The sequence below is a fragment of the Musca domestica genome, unplaced genomic scaffold, assembly GCF_030504385.1.
Source record: "Musca domestica strain aabys unplaced genomic scaffold, Musca_domestica.polishedcontigs.V.1.1 11, whole genome shotgun sequence".
NCBI classification, from domain to species: Eukaryota; Metazoa; Arthropoda; class Insecta; order Diptera; family Muscidae; genus Musca; species Musca domestica.
In genome coordinates this window covers 11394333-11410216 of record NW_026712133.1, presented here as the reverse complement: position 1 = coordinate 11410216, position 15884 = coordinate 11394333, and the positions used below count along the sequence as shown (strand labels likewise).

At 35.2% G+C, this 15884-nt stretch overlaps 1 protein-coding gene across 4 annotated transcripts in view; it reads right to left on the bottom strand.

The window, feature by feature from the left end:
- LOC101895687 (protein cappuccino) overlaps positions 1–15590 on the bottom strand; it is a 184509-nt gene extending 168919 nt beyond the window's left edge. For 3 of the 4 annotated variants that reach the window (XM_020039329.2, XM_020039328.2, XM_020039330.2), the window contains exon 1: positions 15278–15589. Coding sequence is in view for 3 of the 4 variants with exons in the window: in XM_020039328.2 (XP_019894887.2) it covers positions 15278–15502 (225 nt within the window). In the remaining variant the exon portion in view is untranslated. Of the gene's footprint in view, positions 1–15277 lie in introns of all 4 variants that reach the window. The other variant, XM_020039327.2, reaches the window with a different exon arrangement.
- Between the last annotated feature and the right edge of the window lie 294 nt (positions 15591–15884).

Here is a 15884-nt window from a genome sequence, read left to right as displayed (position 1 = left end):
ATAGCTTTGCCAAATTTTATGGAGATCGGTTCAGATTTGGATATAGCTCCCATATATAGTTTCATCCGATTTCAAATTATTTTTGCACCAAATGGGCAATACAAGTCCGAATTTAAAAGATACAAACGCTTCGGCATATTTAGTCCTTTGAACTTTAAATTATAATTATAATCATAGCGTGTATTATTAAATTCTCCCATAAAAACATTTAATTGTTATGTGGAGCTCTACTAAATTAGCAAAGTGGTGTAGGGTATCATAAAGTCGGCGCCGCCCGACTTTAGGACTTTCTTTACAGGTTTCTTACATAAAAGTTAGGGTCTATTTTACCCGCTAATTATAGTCTAATGGCTGCCCAAATTGGAAGGTTTCGTCGGATGTTTCATAGTTGCAACTGCAAAATCAGGAAATTTTTCTGTTTTTGGTCCATTTCAACCCCTAAATATCGTGCGATCATAGTGTGATTTGGTGCCTAAGTACCCCCCATTCGTAATATGCATCCGACAACAATGATGTTTGGTACCAGATATCCGATACAGCCCAGAAATACCTCTGCTAACATTTATCAAGATCGGTTCAGATTTGGATTTAGCTCCCATATATATCTTCAACCGATTTCGGGTTAATTGGTGCACACCAATTAGCCAATATAAGTCCAAATGACCAGAATTTTGGTACATCCGACCGAATTCAGTCTAGAAGCAAGTACATCAAATCGGTTCAGATATAGTTATAACTCTCATATATATGTTTTATCCGATTTGGTGTTTAAGTCCCTCAATTTCGTAATATGAATTCGACAAAAATGATATTTGGTAACAGATATCTTATAGCGCTCGGATATACCTCTGCCAAATTTTATCAAGATCGGTTCAAATTTGAATATAGGTCCTATATATATCTTTAACCGATTTTGGGTTAATTGTGCACCAAATATGGGAGCTAAATCTAAATCTGATCCGATTATCACCAATTACAATACGGTTTGTCCTTGGGCCAAACAAATATTGTTTGGAAAATTTCATCTCAATCAGATATTAAATGCGACCTGCATTTTGTTCACAAGAATACATGGACCGACTGACATTCATAAAGCCATTCAGAAAGATATTCTATGAAGATCCTCAAAAGTAACTGTGGGTCTACGTCGCTTCCTTCTCCCTGTTACAAACAAATGCACAAAGCCATAATACCCTTACCACTAAGTTGTGTAGGGCATAAAAACCGTTCTGCAAATAACATGTCTGATTTAACATCAGGATATATTGTGATGCATAGTCGGTTGAATATTTCAATTAAATTATTAAGCTTTAGATATTTATATCAATGAAAATAAGTCTCTTTTTTTCTTCTTGCGCTTTCTATGAATTTTTGTATTATTAAATAAATCTATTTCTATAATCATGTTACGTTTTCATACTTTCCCCACTCTTATTTCATCCTCCACTTGAAAAACTACAAGTGGTTGAATTAAATCACTTCCTTTGCAATTCCCATACTTCTGGACAGGACGATGCGAAAATTTAATTTTAAATTAAAGATGATAATATTAAGCAAAAGCCCCTATCACCTACGAAGAGGATATTTTCCACTTGTGTATCACGACCACAAAGTGTCTTTGTGTTGAAAGTGTCTGTTTGTTTTGATGTCTATGTGTGCCTGGTTGTCGTCATATATGTCGTAGTTCGATTCAACCTATGAATGTGCGTGTGTGTGTGAATGCGTTTGGGCAAATTCATGGAATTTGAATTTCGAAGATACACACACTTCGTATCTGTATGGGTAAATATTTTCGAGAACAACAAAAGATTGGGTCACTTAACCACACAATAAAGGCATACGTACGCACATATGTACATGTGTATGTAAGTATGAACGCAAAGAATTCAATAGACTCTGGCATATAGTGAACTGGGTCGGAAGAACTACTCCTACAATTGAAAATTTAATTATAAAGAATTAATTTTTATTAAATGCGACATTAGGTGCTCTCTGATCTGAGACAGGGTGTGACAATGTTCCATTTAAAATAAATCCCTTACAGTACCACTGCTGGTGTGAATAATATTTTAGTATTGATATGCTGAAAGCTTTTGCTTGATAATTATGGAACAGAGAGGAATGGAAAATATATGTAACATATTACAATTATTTGTTTGCCATCTGTTTGACAAGGAACATAAATTTTAGTTCTCCACCTTAGAATGGAAAAGAAGAACATTTGAAAAGAAGAAACGTGTTGTGATGGAATTTTAATCCTGGTGGTACACTACGAGTTCCAAATCACCATCAGGAAGGAAGGAAGAAAAGACACACAAGTAAGAATAGAAATAAAATATGATATGCGCCAGTATTGCCCACATAAGTACGTATTCAAATACTCCGGGATAAAGTTATAAATTTCGACACAAAGAAGGTTTTTAATTTTTATGATTCTCTTCTATTTTAATATTTAAAATAATGATCGTTGAAAAAATATAACAAGCAAAAAAGCTGTAAGTTCGGCCGGGCCGATCTTTGAATACCCTTCACCATTTGGAACGATGTTGGCAATTTTCAAAAAATAAAATCCGTTAAACAATTTTGTTAAAATCTTAAAAAATACCGAATGTAGCCGTTATATTAGGGTCTAGGCGACGATGTAGACCTGCACAGACAACTTTTGTCATAAACCATTACAATATTCAAATGCGAAAATATTCAAATGCGAATCATCAAAATACCGAATATATAGGGAGGTACTATATATGGGGGCTATACAAAGACGTGGACCTGCACAGACAATTTTCTGTCATTAGTTGTAGTACCCATTACGAACTTCAAATACCTAATTTGAATCATTTCCGGTGAATGTCGCTTAAATCACCAAAATACCGAAAAAAGGGAGGTACCATTATATGGGGGCTATATAAAGACGTGGATCTGCACAGACAATTTGCTATCATAGGCTGTAGTATCAATTACGAACATCAAAAGCCAAATTTGAAATAATTCCGGTGAATAATGTCGCTAAAATCATCAAAATACCGAATATCGGGAGGTACCATTATATGGGGGCTATACGAAGACGTGGACCTGCACAGACAATTTTCTGTCATAGGCTGTAGTATGAATTACGAACTTTACACCTCAAATTTGAAACAATTCTTGTGAATAATGTCACTAAAATCATCAAAGTACCGAATATCAGGAGGTACCGTTGTATGGAGGTTATATAAAGACGTGGATCTGCACAGACAATTTTCTATCACAAGCTGTAGTATCCATTACGAACATGAAATACCAAATTTGAAATAATTCCGGTGAATAATGTCGATAAAATCATCAAAATACCGAATATCGGGAGGTACCATTATATGGGGCTATACGAAGACGTGGACCTGCACAGACAATTTTCTGTCATAGGCGGTAGTACTCATTACAAACTTAAAATACCTAATTTGAAACATTTCCGGTGAATAATGTCGCTTAAATCACCAAAATACCGGAAAAAGGTAGGTGCCATTATATGGGGACTATACCAAAACGTGGACCTACATACTATGGTGGAGGGTATAAAAATTTAATTGTGATTTTACTATAGCTACTACTGACATTAACACTCAGAGGAACCTAATTTGGTACCCAGTCGCATAAATGAGAAGCCATCGAATTGCGGAGCAACAGTAGTTACAGGACCTGAGTGCCAAAAATTCACCATAGGATGAAATGCTCTTGTTATTCGATTTTTGCATGTCTATGATTGTGCTCCCCTTGCGAAGTCTTAGATGATAATTTAAGGCAGACGTAAAATATTCTTGCTTTCGTTAATAAAGAGACACAACCACACGTACACACTTTCACACACATACAGAGAGAGAAACACAGTTTCTACGTACAACTAGAAATTGGCAAGCCACCAGCAGTTGGCCCAAAAGATCAAGAAGATACCGAATGAACGAACATAACGACTGGGGCTATGTCGATGAAGATGGCGATAGTGGTGGCAGCAATACATACTCATAATGAGAATGTTGATGATGATGGTGGTGATTATGATGAAGCCGATGCCGATGAACCAAAATGCTAGAAGGCATCACCTAATGACCTTGTTTTCATGTTCACATTGTCATTGTTGTTCTTGTTGGGATTTGTATTTTGAACAGCTCTAGAATGCCTGTAAATTTCTAAAATATTGAAACAGAACATTGGACAGTGGTTAAGTCAGGCATGTAAGTTTTGCATGGAATACACGAAGTTCTAAATAGTAAAGGAAGGACAAAAGTTGGCTGGGGCCGACTGTATTTATAATTCCTACAAATGTATAAGGAAGTAATGCCTATACCACAGTGTGGCATAGGTTATACCGTTAACGTGACCAACATAGATTTCATGATAGGATCATATATTGACATGGCGCCCTCACAACACCGTGTAAAATATTTTGTATGTTATACCTAATTTCTTTGATTGATTTTCTATAAGATGTCAGTTTTGTTTTCGGAGGTCTAATTTGGCGAAAATTTGTCTAAAGTGGTACCCGTTATGGTGTAACCCCCATGAAACGGGCTCTTCCATTTTAGGTAAAGATAAGTCATATTTTCAGTAGATTTTACTGTAGTTTGGTACTTTTGGTTTGTTCGTCGACAGAAATCTTTCCCAAAAATATATGTCCATTGCTCCACTTTTGCTTTTTGGACCCCATTTATCACCCGGTCCGATTTGCCTTACCAGAAAAAAAAATCCCAAATATCTTATATTACAAATATATGGGGTTATTCGAAAACGTGGACTTCTACATCCAATTATCTCCCAGAGAAGATGGTACCTATTACGATCTCAAAACAACAATTTTTACAATTCTAGTGAACAGATAGTGCCGAATGTGTAAAGGTACAAAAACTGCCAATTTACAGCTAATTTGGGCTAAAATTGTGACTAAACTATAAATTTGCCTGTACACCTCAAAACACGAAGTTTGTCATGAGGTGCCTTTACTTACTACTACTACCCCTTACTACTTCTTAAAGTTGTAAAATTTAGAAAAACTATGGACCGCATAGCCGGCCAAAGGCCATTTACTTACCAAAGTTATGAAATTTAGAAAAACTTTGGAGATCCCAAAGGAGTCCCATTATTATGGGGCTTATGCCCGTTACTTTCTGGGGATTATGACTGATTTTGTTGGGTATTACAGGGGTATGACCGAAAAATAAACGATAATAACCCCATAATTGTTATGATTATGTCCGTGGGATTATGACAAGGCACAAAAAGGCTATACGAAGACGTGGATCTGTACAGCCAATTTTCTGTCATAGAAAGTAGTACCCATTGCGAACTTCAAATTCCGAATTGAAACAATTGTGTTGAAAATCTAGCTAAAATCATAACAATATCGAATATAGGGATGTACCGTTGTATGGAGGCTATACGAAATCCTGGACTCTAATAGATAGTTGTCTGCCAGAAAAAGCGGAGCTTAATATGAACCCTAAATACCAAGATGGAGGTAATTCCGTAGAAAAATGTAGCTAAACTTTTCAAAATACCGAATATTGGGAAGTACCGTTATATGAGGTGGATCTGTGCAGGATTTTTTTTGTCATAAAGAGTACCCGTTACGAACACCAAATACGAAATTTGAAATAATTTTTTTGAAAAGCTTAACCCTGATCATCAAAATACGGGATATCTGGTGGTACAGGGTGTTATGGGGACCATAGCAAAACTTTGTCCTATATAGACCAATCTACGCAATGATATATCTTACATACTGGTAACAAAAGCAGCCAATTTGCAGCGAATTCGGGATAAAATTGTGATTACTAGTATTTGTGTTTTAGGTGCAAAAAAATATTTCATGTTTGCTGCTGACCTTATTCTGATATAAATATTACAATGAACCAAATTTGGAAAATATTAGGTATTCTATTTGTTTATAAGAGAATATGTATTTTTTTTCGAAATTTTTTCAATTTTATGGGGCTGTACTTTTATACTCCATTTTTAAAATTTATCCAATCAATATTATTATTAATATTACAATATGCTCACTTCGGCTTTTTCATATTTTTTTATTTTGCTAATTTTTTTGGGATACAGCAATAAGTGGACCAATATTGTCCATCTCTTAACTCGATCTTGGTTTTGCTGAAAATATTACGATGTGCGATGTAAATTTGAAGAAAATTGCTGTCCTGAAACGAATTTCGTCCAAGAGAACTTCGGTAGGGCACTTTTCAGCTGTATGAAGTCATATTTACCCTCATATGTATACCCTCCACAATTTGGAAGGTAACTCATTATACCCTACACCACAAGGTGGTCAGGGTATTATGTCTTTGTGAATTTGTTTGTAACAGGCAAAAGGAAACGAGATAGACCCATAGTTCCATTGATGATCTGCATAGAATCACATTCTGAGTTAATTTATGCATGTCCGTCTGTCCGTCCGTCCGTCTGTCCATGTACTTTTGTAAACAAAGTACAGTTTGCATTTATTGCCCTATCCAGATGAAATTTTGCACAAATCATTTGTTTGGCCTAAGGACTATTGAAATTGGAGATAATCGATAAAAAGTAAGATATATCTCCCATATATATTTTCGTCCGATTTGCCTTTTATTGTGCAAATTAGGCCTGAAAATAAGTATGCCAAATTTGATCAAAATCGGTTCAGATATAGCCATATATGGGAGCTATACGAAAGCGTGAGTCTGTCAAGACAATATTCTGCCAGAGGAGGTAGGATTCATTATATTCCTTGAATACCGAATTTTAAACTTCTCTGGTAGAAAGTATACTTTAAATCGTCAAAATGTCGAATTTGTCGTTTTAAAAAAAAAATTAAAAAACATTAAAATAAATATCAAATATTCCGAGTTACCGCTATATGGGTGTTATAAGGAAACATGGACCTATTCAGACAACCTACAGCCACAAGAGATTGATTTCATTCCATACTCTATCTACCAAATTTTGAAAGATTTCGTAAAAAATGTGGCATAACTCGTGGGGGCTGCAAGAAAACGTGGATCTATATAGACAATGTTCTGCCACAGGAGGTAGAACCCATTATGAACTCTATGAAGCGAATTTTAAAATTAAGACAGACTGACAGTCGGGCATGGTTCAATTTTAGAATTTTGCCCTTTTCCAGAATGTATGTGCTTTTGTTGGGTCTAACATGAGTATTTCGAGAAGTAACAAACGAAATTACAAACTTAATATATCATCATCTACGGGTTGCCCATATTCGATGGACCCATTACTTTTTGGGCCCATTCCAATCGACGAGGCTTGTCCGCAGGCAACATTCTTTGCGTCAATTGAATTTTGTACGGGAACAAATGCAAGTCAATGCGAATAATCCGTTGTAAAGTGGACCGAGCCATGCCCAATTGCTGAGAACGGTGTTTTTGGGATGTTCTTGGGGATCTCTCAACACTGGCTCGTACGGCAGCGATATTCTCGGTCCATCGCCTTGGTCGACTTTTATATGGCCTCTTCGGATTAGAAAGAGCCTTACCAGTCGAAAATTTTTCGTATAAACGCTTAATGGTGTTCTTAGAAGGCGCACTTCTCACATTTTTTAATGTTTTAAAAGCACGTCGAGTTTTCACAATTGACTTCTTCTGTTGAATGTAAATTTCAACTATTTCGCGTGGCGTGTATTGTTTCATGGTAAAAATCTGCTTGGACTGACGCTTCAAACGCGGTATTTCATTAAGCGATGTGACATCTCTGTCAAAAGTTATGGCGTTGCCAGATGGGTCCGTCGAATATGGACACCCCTGTATGTCCCAGTCAATGTTCAACATAACACCATTACAAGTATGGATCCGTAAGAACATACAATTATAGCAATTATCCCAAAGTATTTGCAACATCTATTCTTAAAATATCAAACCTATATTCACAAAATAAGGCATTTAAAGCGAATGCAACCACTGTATGACATGACAATTATTTTCCATTGGAATATGTTGTGGGAATAGATTCGTTTTAAAATATTTGTTATCAAAATGATTACAGTTGGCACTTGAGAGGGAAAGTTGGCTGACTCCAATCATAATATTCCCAAAATTCAAGTGTTTGTTTGTCTGTGTTCTTGTTGGGGGATATTTGTCCCAGTTGTGTGTGTGTGTGTGTCAATACACGTACATGTATTGGAGATATGCTGAATGAACAGCGACTGGAGCCAACGGGGGCAGAGGCGCAGATATTATTTTGTGACATCCGGTTAAAGATTTTAATTTAAACGTTGTCCGTGTTGGTATTAATGTGTTTTGTTGCGCCGTTTAATTTCGTGGCACGGCAGCGAATGTTTAAATAATTCACATTTTATTGTTGTAAGCAACGGAGAACGTGTGTGCGAGTCTGCTGGCTGTTCTGCCGGAAGAGGATTATGGAGAATTTTGTGTTTAGTTATGAGTGAATGTGTGTGTGTATGCACATACATATATACTTCTCGCCAAGTCCTAAAGTTAAGCATGCTAGAGACGTGTTGTTGCAGATGAATTGTAATTTGTATTTCATTCTCATTTCATGATTCACCATTTCCATTTTGGCGACATTTCAAAAATTTATTAACAAGAGGCGTGAAGCAAATATTTATGGTGACAGTTTTTTGTTGACATTTCCTAGTTCGTGAGCAGTAAAAAGAGTCATGTCCAATATTAATTCCTGTCGGCCATATACTAGTCCCCATGCAACTACACCCCTCTTGTTAATATTTAATTTTTTGACAGTAGGTATAACCAAAAATTTAAAATGCAGGACAAAATGGCGAAAGTAGTTCAGTAATTTAATACATTTTTAAATGTTATTAAGCAATTTGAAGTAAATATTGACTTCTTTAAACATTCCTTTAGTTTGCATTTATCAAATAAATGTAATTATGTATTTATTGAATAGGCATAGCATTTCCTTTAACTGATTTGACATTTCGAATTGTTATTCGTTAACAAAAACTTTTGGGAAATAATACAATATCGGATATGGACTTTAAGTCCATATCCTTAATGTACCAGTGTCAAATAAGTATAGAGAAGATTTAAACAAATGTAAAAAATTAAACAAAATTTGAGAACATTGTTTCTATCAGTATGTCTCAACACCTTCTTTTTTTCGACGCATACCGACAAAAAGAGAAGTTCAGAGATAGCTTACGCTCGACTCGGCCTTCAAATACAGGCAGCAACCCATAGGTTATTCGGTGCGCAAAGGCGTAAACTCAAGATAATCCGTAAGAAGACTAAGGATTCAAGGTAGGAGGATCGCCAAAAGATACAGAGCATTCCTTCCACTTCTTCGGAAGCGGGTAAGAGGATCAGATATGGAGCAGCAGAATGCAGCGAAGCCTTTATCGAAAAAGAGCTTTCCGCCAGTGAGTGCTGCGGGCAAACTAGGTACCTAGAAATGGTGATGATAAGGAAACAAATACTTACAAACGAGGCGAGCGTTACTCGTACGCGAAACCTATAATCCCTACAAAGGACACTCGGTTAACGCGGAAGATGCCACGGAACATGGCCATCTTTTTCTAAAGTGGAAAGGAAACACTATAGGGGCGAGCTGTGCTATGCAGTAAAGAAGATATTGTCAGACATTTAAGATTAATTCTGGATAAAAAAACTTAACTGGGAAGACCATATCAGCCAAAGAGCAATACAGCTCACAGATGATGGTCAACCTGCAGAAGGACGATAGATTTAATACTGGAACTTAATCCAAAAAATATCTTACTGGCTGTTCGAAAATGTGATAAGACCTATTCTAACATACGTACGATGGACAGCAATGAATATAAAAGTGCAATATAAAAATCTTTCAGAAAGCCAAAAGAATGTATTGTCTAGGCATCCGCGAGGACAATGAGGACTACACCAAATAAGGCTTTAGATACTATTCTTTATATACAACCAGTATAAATATAGATTAGGTATGTGGAGCCATCGCAGCTATGAGGCTAAAAGCGATGAAAAATTGGAGCAAAAAAAGTCACACAACATACAATCAAACAGTTATCGAGGTCCGGTCAGACAATACCATTTCTGACAGAGTACTGGAAAATAAATTATTTGCACTGCCCAAAACACTAATCCCGGACAGAGAGTAATGGAACGGGTAACTGCCGAGTATGACATCCGGAGGCTGCTGTTTCACGGACGGTTCAAAGTAAGGTTGGAGAATAAGAGAATTACACAGAATGGTAGGCCTCTTTTTTACCCGACACCACATAGTGTTAAGGGTATTATGTCTTTGTCCATTTGTTTGTAAGATGGAGAAGAAAGCGAGATAGCCCCATTGTTACTTTTGAGGATCTTCATAGAATCACTGTCTGAGTCGATTTATGCATGTCAGTCCGTTTGTCCGTCCGTCCATGTATTCTTGTGAGCAAAATGCAGGTCGCATTAATTATCCGATTGAGATGAAAGTTTCCAAACAATATTTGTTTGGTTAGGGCGAACCCTATTGAAATTAACGATAATCGGATCAGATTTCGATATAGCTCCCATATATCTTCAACCGATTTCGTGTTAATTGTGCACCAAATGGCCAATATAAGCCCAAATTAGCTCAATTTTAATACATCCTACCGAATTCAGTCTAGAAGTAAGTACATCAAAAATGGGTTCAGATATAGCTATAGCTCCCATATATGTGTGTCTTCAGTTTTGGTATTAAAGTCCCTCACATTCGTAATATGCATTCGACAACAATGATATTTGTTACCAGATATCTTATAGAGCTTAAAAATGCATTTGCCAAATTTTATGTCTCCGTCAAATTTAGTGAAAATCGAATAAAGTTGGATATGCCTCCCTCTGAAACCAAACTGTAACTGCTCTAAAGCCAAATGTTGATAGGTGGTATGATCTACTTCAAATAAATTCTTTTGTTACGGGAGCTCCTTACTGGTTAAAGGACCTGGAGAACATACAAGTTGGTCTTGTAACCATAAATATCATAACGGACTGTAAATTCGCCATCAAGTCAAGAACGGTATTGAACTGCATAACAACTATCAACAACTATTCTTATCATATGGGTACCAGGTCCCAAACGGATTAGGGGCAACGAACGGGAAAACTCACTGGCGAAATATGCTAGAAGTTTAGGGGACATAATTCTAGAATGTGGAAAATCATTATAGGTAGCACGACTAGATTTTAAGGTTTTGGACAAGAGTGCCCACACACTCCAATGGAATAACGAGAACTAAATGAGAATGTCTTAAGATCATTAAGTAAAACTGAAACGAGCAGAACAGTGAGCGCAACCGAGGAAATCTGTGTTTGTAGGCACAATTCCACAGAATGGGTTGTACTCACTCTAGTACATGCGGAGCATTTGGGGACAAAATAAAATATTAGAACATTTTCGTTAAAAATACGAAATTCCCACTATAACATAATATGCCTTACTTAAGCATGAATCATCAAATCATTTTTCTGCACTAATATATAACAGACTTCTTTCGTATTCTGCAAAATTTGACGGAGGCATTTGAATCTTCATCTGAATGCATTCTATTTGAGGTGACATTGCACTTTTTGGGAAGATATATTTCTATGCTGCATATGATCGTTGTTGAGGAGAACATTTTACGGATGTGAGTGTGTAAAATACAAAATCGTATGAAACACTTTTTTCCAGGCTAAATTCGTTCGTATGTGACAACATCCATTCAATTCGGGCTTATAATAGCCATTTGGTGCACAATAAACGTGAAATCGGATGAAGACATATATGGGAGCCATATCCAAATCTGAACCGATATCGATAAAATTTGACAAAAGTATCAGGGCTGTCATAGAAACCAATTTTGTCACTATTGGTTTTAAAAACGACGAGAAAAAATGCTTTGGTGTCATGAAAATCAATGTTATAGGTTTTATTTTCGAATTAGAATTTTATCGGTTTTGGTTGTCATAGAAGCCAATGTTATTGGTTTTGTTATTGGAAAAAAACCAAGTTGCTTAGAGCTGTCACTTTTCATTTGCTTTGGTTTTTTTAAACAATTTTTAAAGGATATTCAAAGGACTAAAAATGTGGATTTTTAAACAATTTTTAAAGGATATTCAAGGACTAAATTTGGATTTTTTAAAGAATTTTTAAAGGACTATTGACGTGGATTTTTTAAAGAATTTTTAAAGGACTATAGACGTGGATTTTTTAATGAATTTTTAAAGGACTATAGACGTGGATTTTTTAAAGAATATTTAAAGAATATTCAAAGGACTATAAACGTGGATTTTTTAAACAATTTTTAAAGGATATTCAAAGGACTATAAACGTGGATTTTTTAAACAATTTTCAAAGTATATTTAAAGGACTATAAACGTGGATTTTTTTAAAGAATTTTTAAAGGACTATAAACGGGGATTTTTTTAAAGAATTTTTAAAGGACTATAGACGTGGATTTTTTTAAAGAATTTTTAAAGGACTATAAACGTGGATTTTTTAAAAGAATTTTTAAAGGACTATAAACGTGGATTTTTTAAAAGAATGTTTAAAGGACTATAAACGTGGATTTTTTAAAGAATTTTTAAAGGACTATAAACGTGGATTTTTTTAAAGAATGTTTAAAGGACTATAAACGTGGATTTTTTAAAGAATTTTTAAAGGACTATAAACGTGGATTTTTTTAAAGAATTTTCAAATGACTATAAACGTGGATTTTTTAAAGAATTTTTAAAGGATATTAAAGGACCATAAACGTGGATTTTTTTAAGGACTATAAACGTGGATTTTTAAAGATTTTTTAAAGGATATTAAAGGACCATAAACGTGGATTTTTTAAGGACTATAAACGTGGATTTTTAAAGATTTTTTAAAGGATATTAAAGGACCATAAACGTGGATTTTTTAAAGAATTTTTAAAGGATATTAAAGGACCATAAACGTGGATTTTTTTAAGGACTATAAACGTGGATTTTTAAAGATTTTTTAAAGGATATTAAAGGACCATAAACGTGGATTTTTTAAGGACTATAAACGTGGATTTTTAAAGATTTTTTAAAGGATATTAAAGGACCATAAACGTGGATTTTTTAAATAATTTTTAAAGGACCATAAACCATAAATCTGCATAGCAGCTTTATGAGTAAGTTCACAATAAAAAAAATACTTACGCTATCTCCGGTAACTCCAGTGGGTTGCTGAAATCTCTAAGAGCTTTTCTCGTCACCTTTTCTGAGCGTTCTTCGTCCAACAACACAAAAACTACCACTGCTGATGCCATCTTACTTTATTTATAGCGACTTATTCATTTTTTTTATTAACTTTACTTTTACTGATATTTCAATGACAAATAAACAAACAACACATGTAATCAACAACAGCTGTTTCGAACATTGGTTCTATTTACATTCGAAATTGACAAAACCAACTTGGTTTCATGACACCAAATAAAACCAATATTGGTTTACAAAAAGGACAATAAGCAAAACCGACATGGTTTCTGTGACAGCCCTGTATATCTGAGCTGCATTTGAAATATTTTCCGAATATGGTTGTTATAGTGTGCATATTACGGATGTTGAGGAGAATTTTAACAAATCGGATGAAGAATATACTTGGGAGCTACAGCTATATCTGAACCGATTTCGGAGAAATTTGCCACACTTATTTCTGGGCTCAATTTGGTTACATGTGCAAAATTCCATCCCATTTGGGATAATATAACACATTTGGTGTACAATAAAAAGCAAATCGGGTGAAGATATTATGGGAGCTATATCTAAATGTTGACCGATTTTCTCCAAATTCAATAGAGTTCGTCCTGGGACCAAACAAATATTTTGTGAAATGTTTTATCTTGATCGGTCATTAAATGCGACCTGTACTTTGTTTACAAAAATACATGGACGGACGGACGGACATGCATAAATCGACTCAGAATTTGATTCTATGCAGATCATCAAAAGGAACTATGGGTCTAACTCACTTCCTTCTCTATGTTACAAACAAATGCATAAAGACATAATGCCCTCAAAACATTGTGGTGTGGGGTATAAAATGCTCTGACAGTGGGCGCATGAACTCTAATAGGAAGGAAAGCAAAAGTCAATGCGACGTTAACGTCAACCATCAAGTGGTCTTTCAAAAAGGAAGTTGGAGAAATCCTGGTTGACGACAAAATAAGGATAGACGGTGAAATGTGGCAGAATTAAATTCAAGTTAAATTCTTTTAATTTCTGAAGTCGTCATAGTCGCAGCCATCTTCAAGAAGCGGGGATATATTCAGTTACTTGGTATTATGAAAACCATACCCTTGAATCGACACACGAAAATCTAAGTCATAAAATGGCTAAAATATGTTAAAAGCTTCTTATGAGTGACCAAACACATTAGTTTTAAATGTGTGAAATAATTGGTGAAATAGTTTTAATAGCTTCAATGAGAGCAAAAAGCTGTCAACTGATAATAGATTTGGATTATTATTTTGAAGATTGCATTTACGATCTTGTGGCATCTAAAATATTCCACATTAAGCTTAAGAAACTACAATTTTCATCGTATTCAATATACTCTTTGCTATACTGGTTATAATAATCACCCGATTTTCAGAAAAGCACACCAACTGTGTGCTAAACATAAATTGGCAAAACAAATAAAAAATGCTCCTTGCATTCACTTTCGATATGCACAGATTACCAGACACAATCTCTGTTTTGCCCTACTCATCGCATGTCGACTGCGTCGGAATGGTGATTGGCATACTAACACACAAAAACACAAAATTACACCAAAATAGGCCACATACTACACCCAATACGAAATGGGTAAAAACAAAATACAATCTGTTTCATATCTCACGTAAAATATAAGGTAATTTGTGAAAATTTGATGCTTATCGTTAAATGGTTTTTTATTTTCAACACCCGACCAGAGCTCACAGGCGTTTGGTAAAAAAACGGAAGGCATAGGGTGTCATTTAGTGGTTTCTAAATCCTGCCAACACCTTTGGTGGTTGAATGGAAATAATGCAATGTTGGCATCTGTTATTTAATTGTTAATTTCAATTCAAACAAACGAACGGAGAGAAAAAACGCGCTCCCATAACAATAACAATTTAGCCAAGCATAAAATCGACATTATTTGCTGTACATTTCCTTGGAAACTTGGAGTGGACCACTCATTAGTGCAAATATGCCATTAAAATCTTAATGAAAATATTAATTGAAATCGATTCACACTTGCACGCGTTCAAGTCAATTTTCTGCAGACATGGCTAATTACGTATCTACTTATGTATGTATAAATGTATCTTCACAAAGTCACTCACCTCAAAGGCTCCACACATCGAACAGTCAGGTTTTTGTGGTTTGTCGATGCCGGTGGTTGTGTTACCCGAGGTTGTGGGTTGAATTGCGCCTCCTCTTCGATGGGTGACAATTGCCAATAAGAGATGCCACAATATCATGAGCGGAATTTTCAAAGCGAATTTGTAGACGAAAGTCATTGCAAGTAGCGCGCCACTCCCCAAAGCTTTAAAGGTTTCATTTAGCATTTTCAATCGAAATTCATTTTTCTTTATTTTATGGAATTTTTGTTTTACAATTTTTTGATTACTTTTAATTTTTTTTTTTTGGAATTTAATTCATTGTATGTTAAACTGAAATTGTGACAGGAATTTGTATAGGTTCCTTTGATTTCGATAATTATTGAAAAATAGAAAACAAGTCAAATAGTTATAGAGTATCAGTCGGTTTTGCCGACAGATGTATACCTTCAGCCAATGTTAGTTTATTAAAATATATTTTGACTTGCATTATGATTATTCAAATTGTTGACCCACTGTGACGTATGTTCCGAGGGAATGGACCAATATTGACCATTTCGTATCGGACCTAAATAAATATGGTATGAATAATGCAACGTGTCAGGTTTGG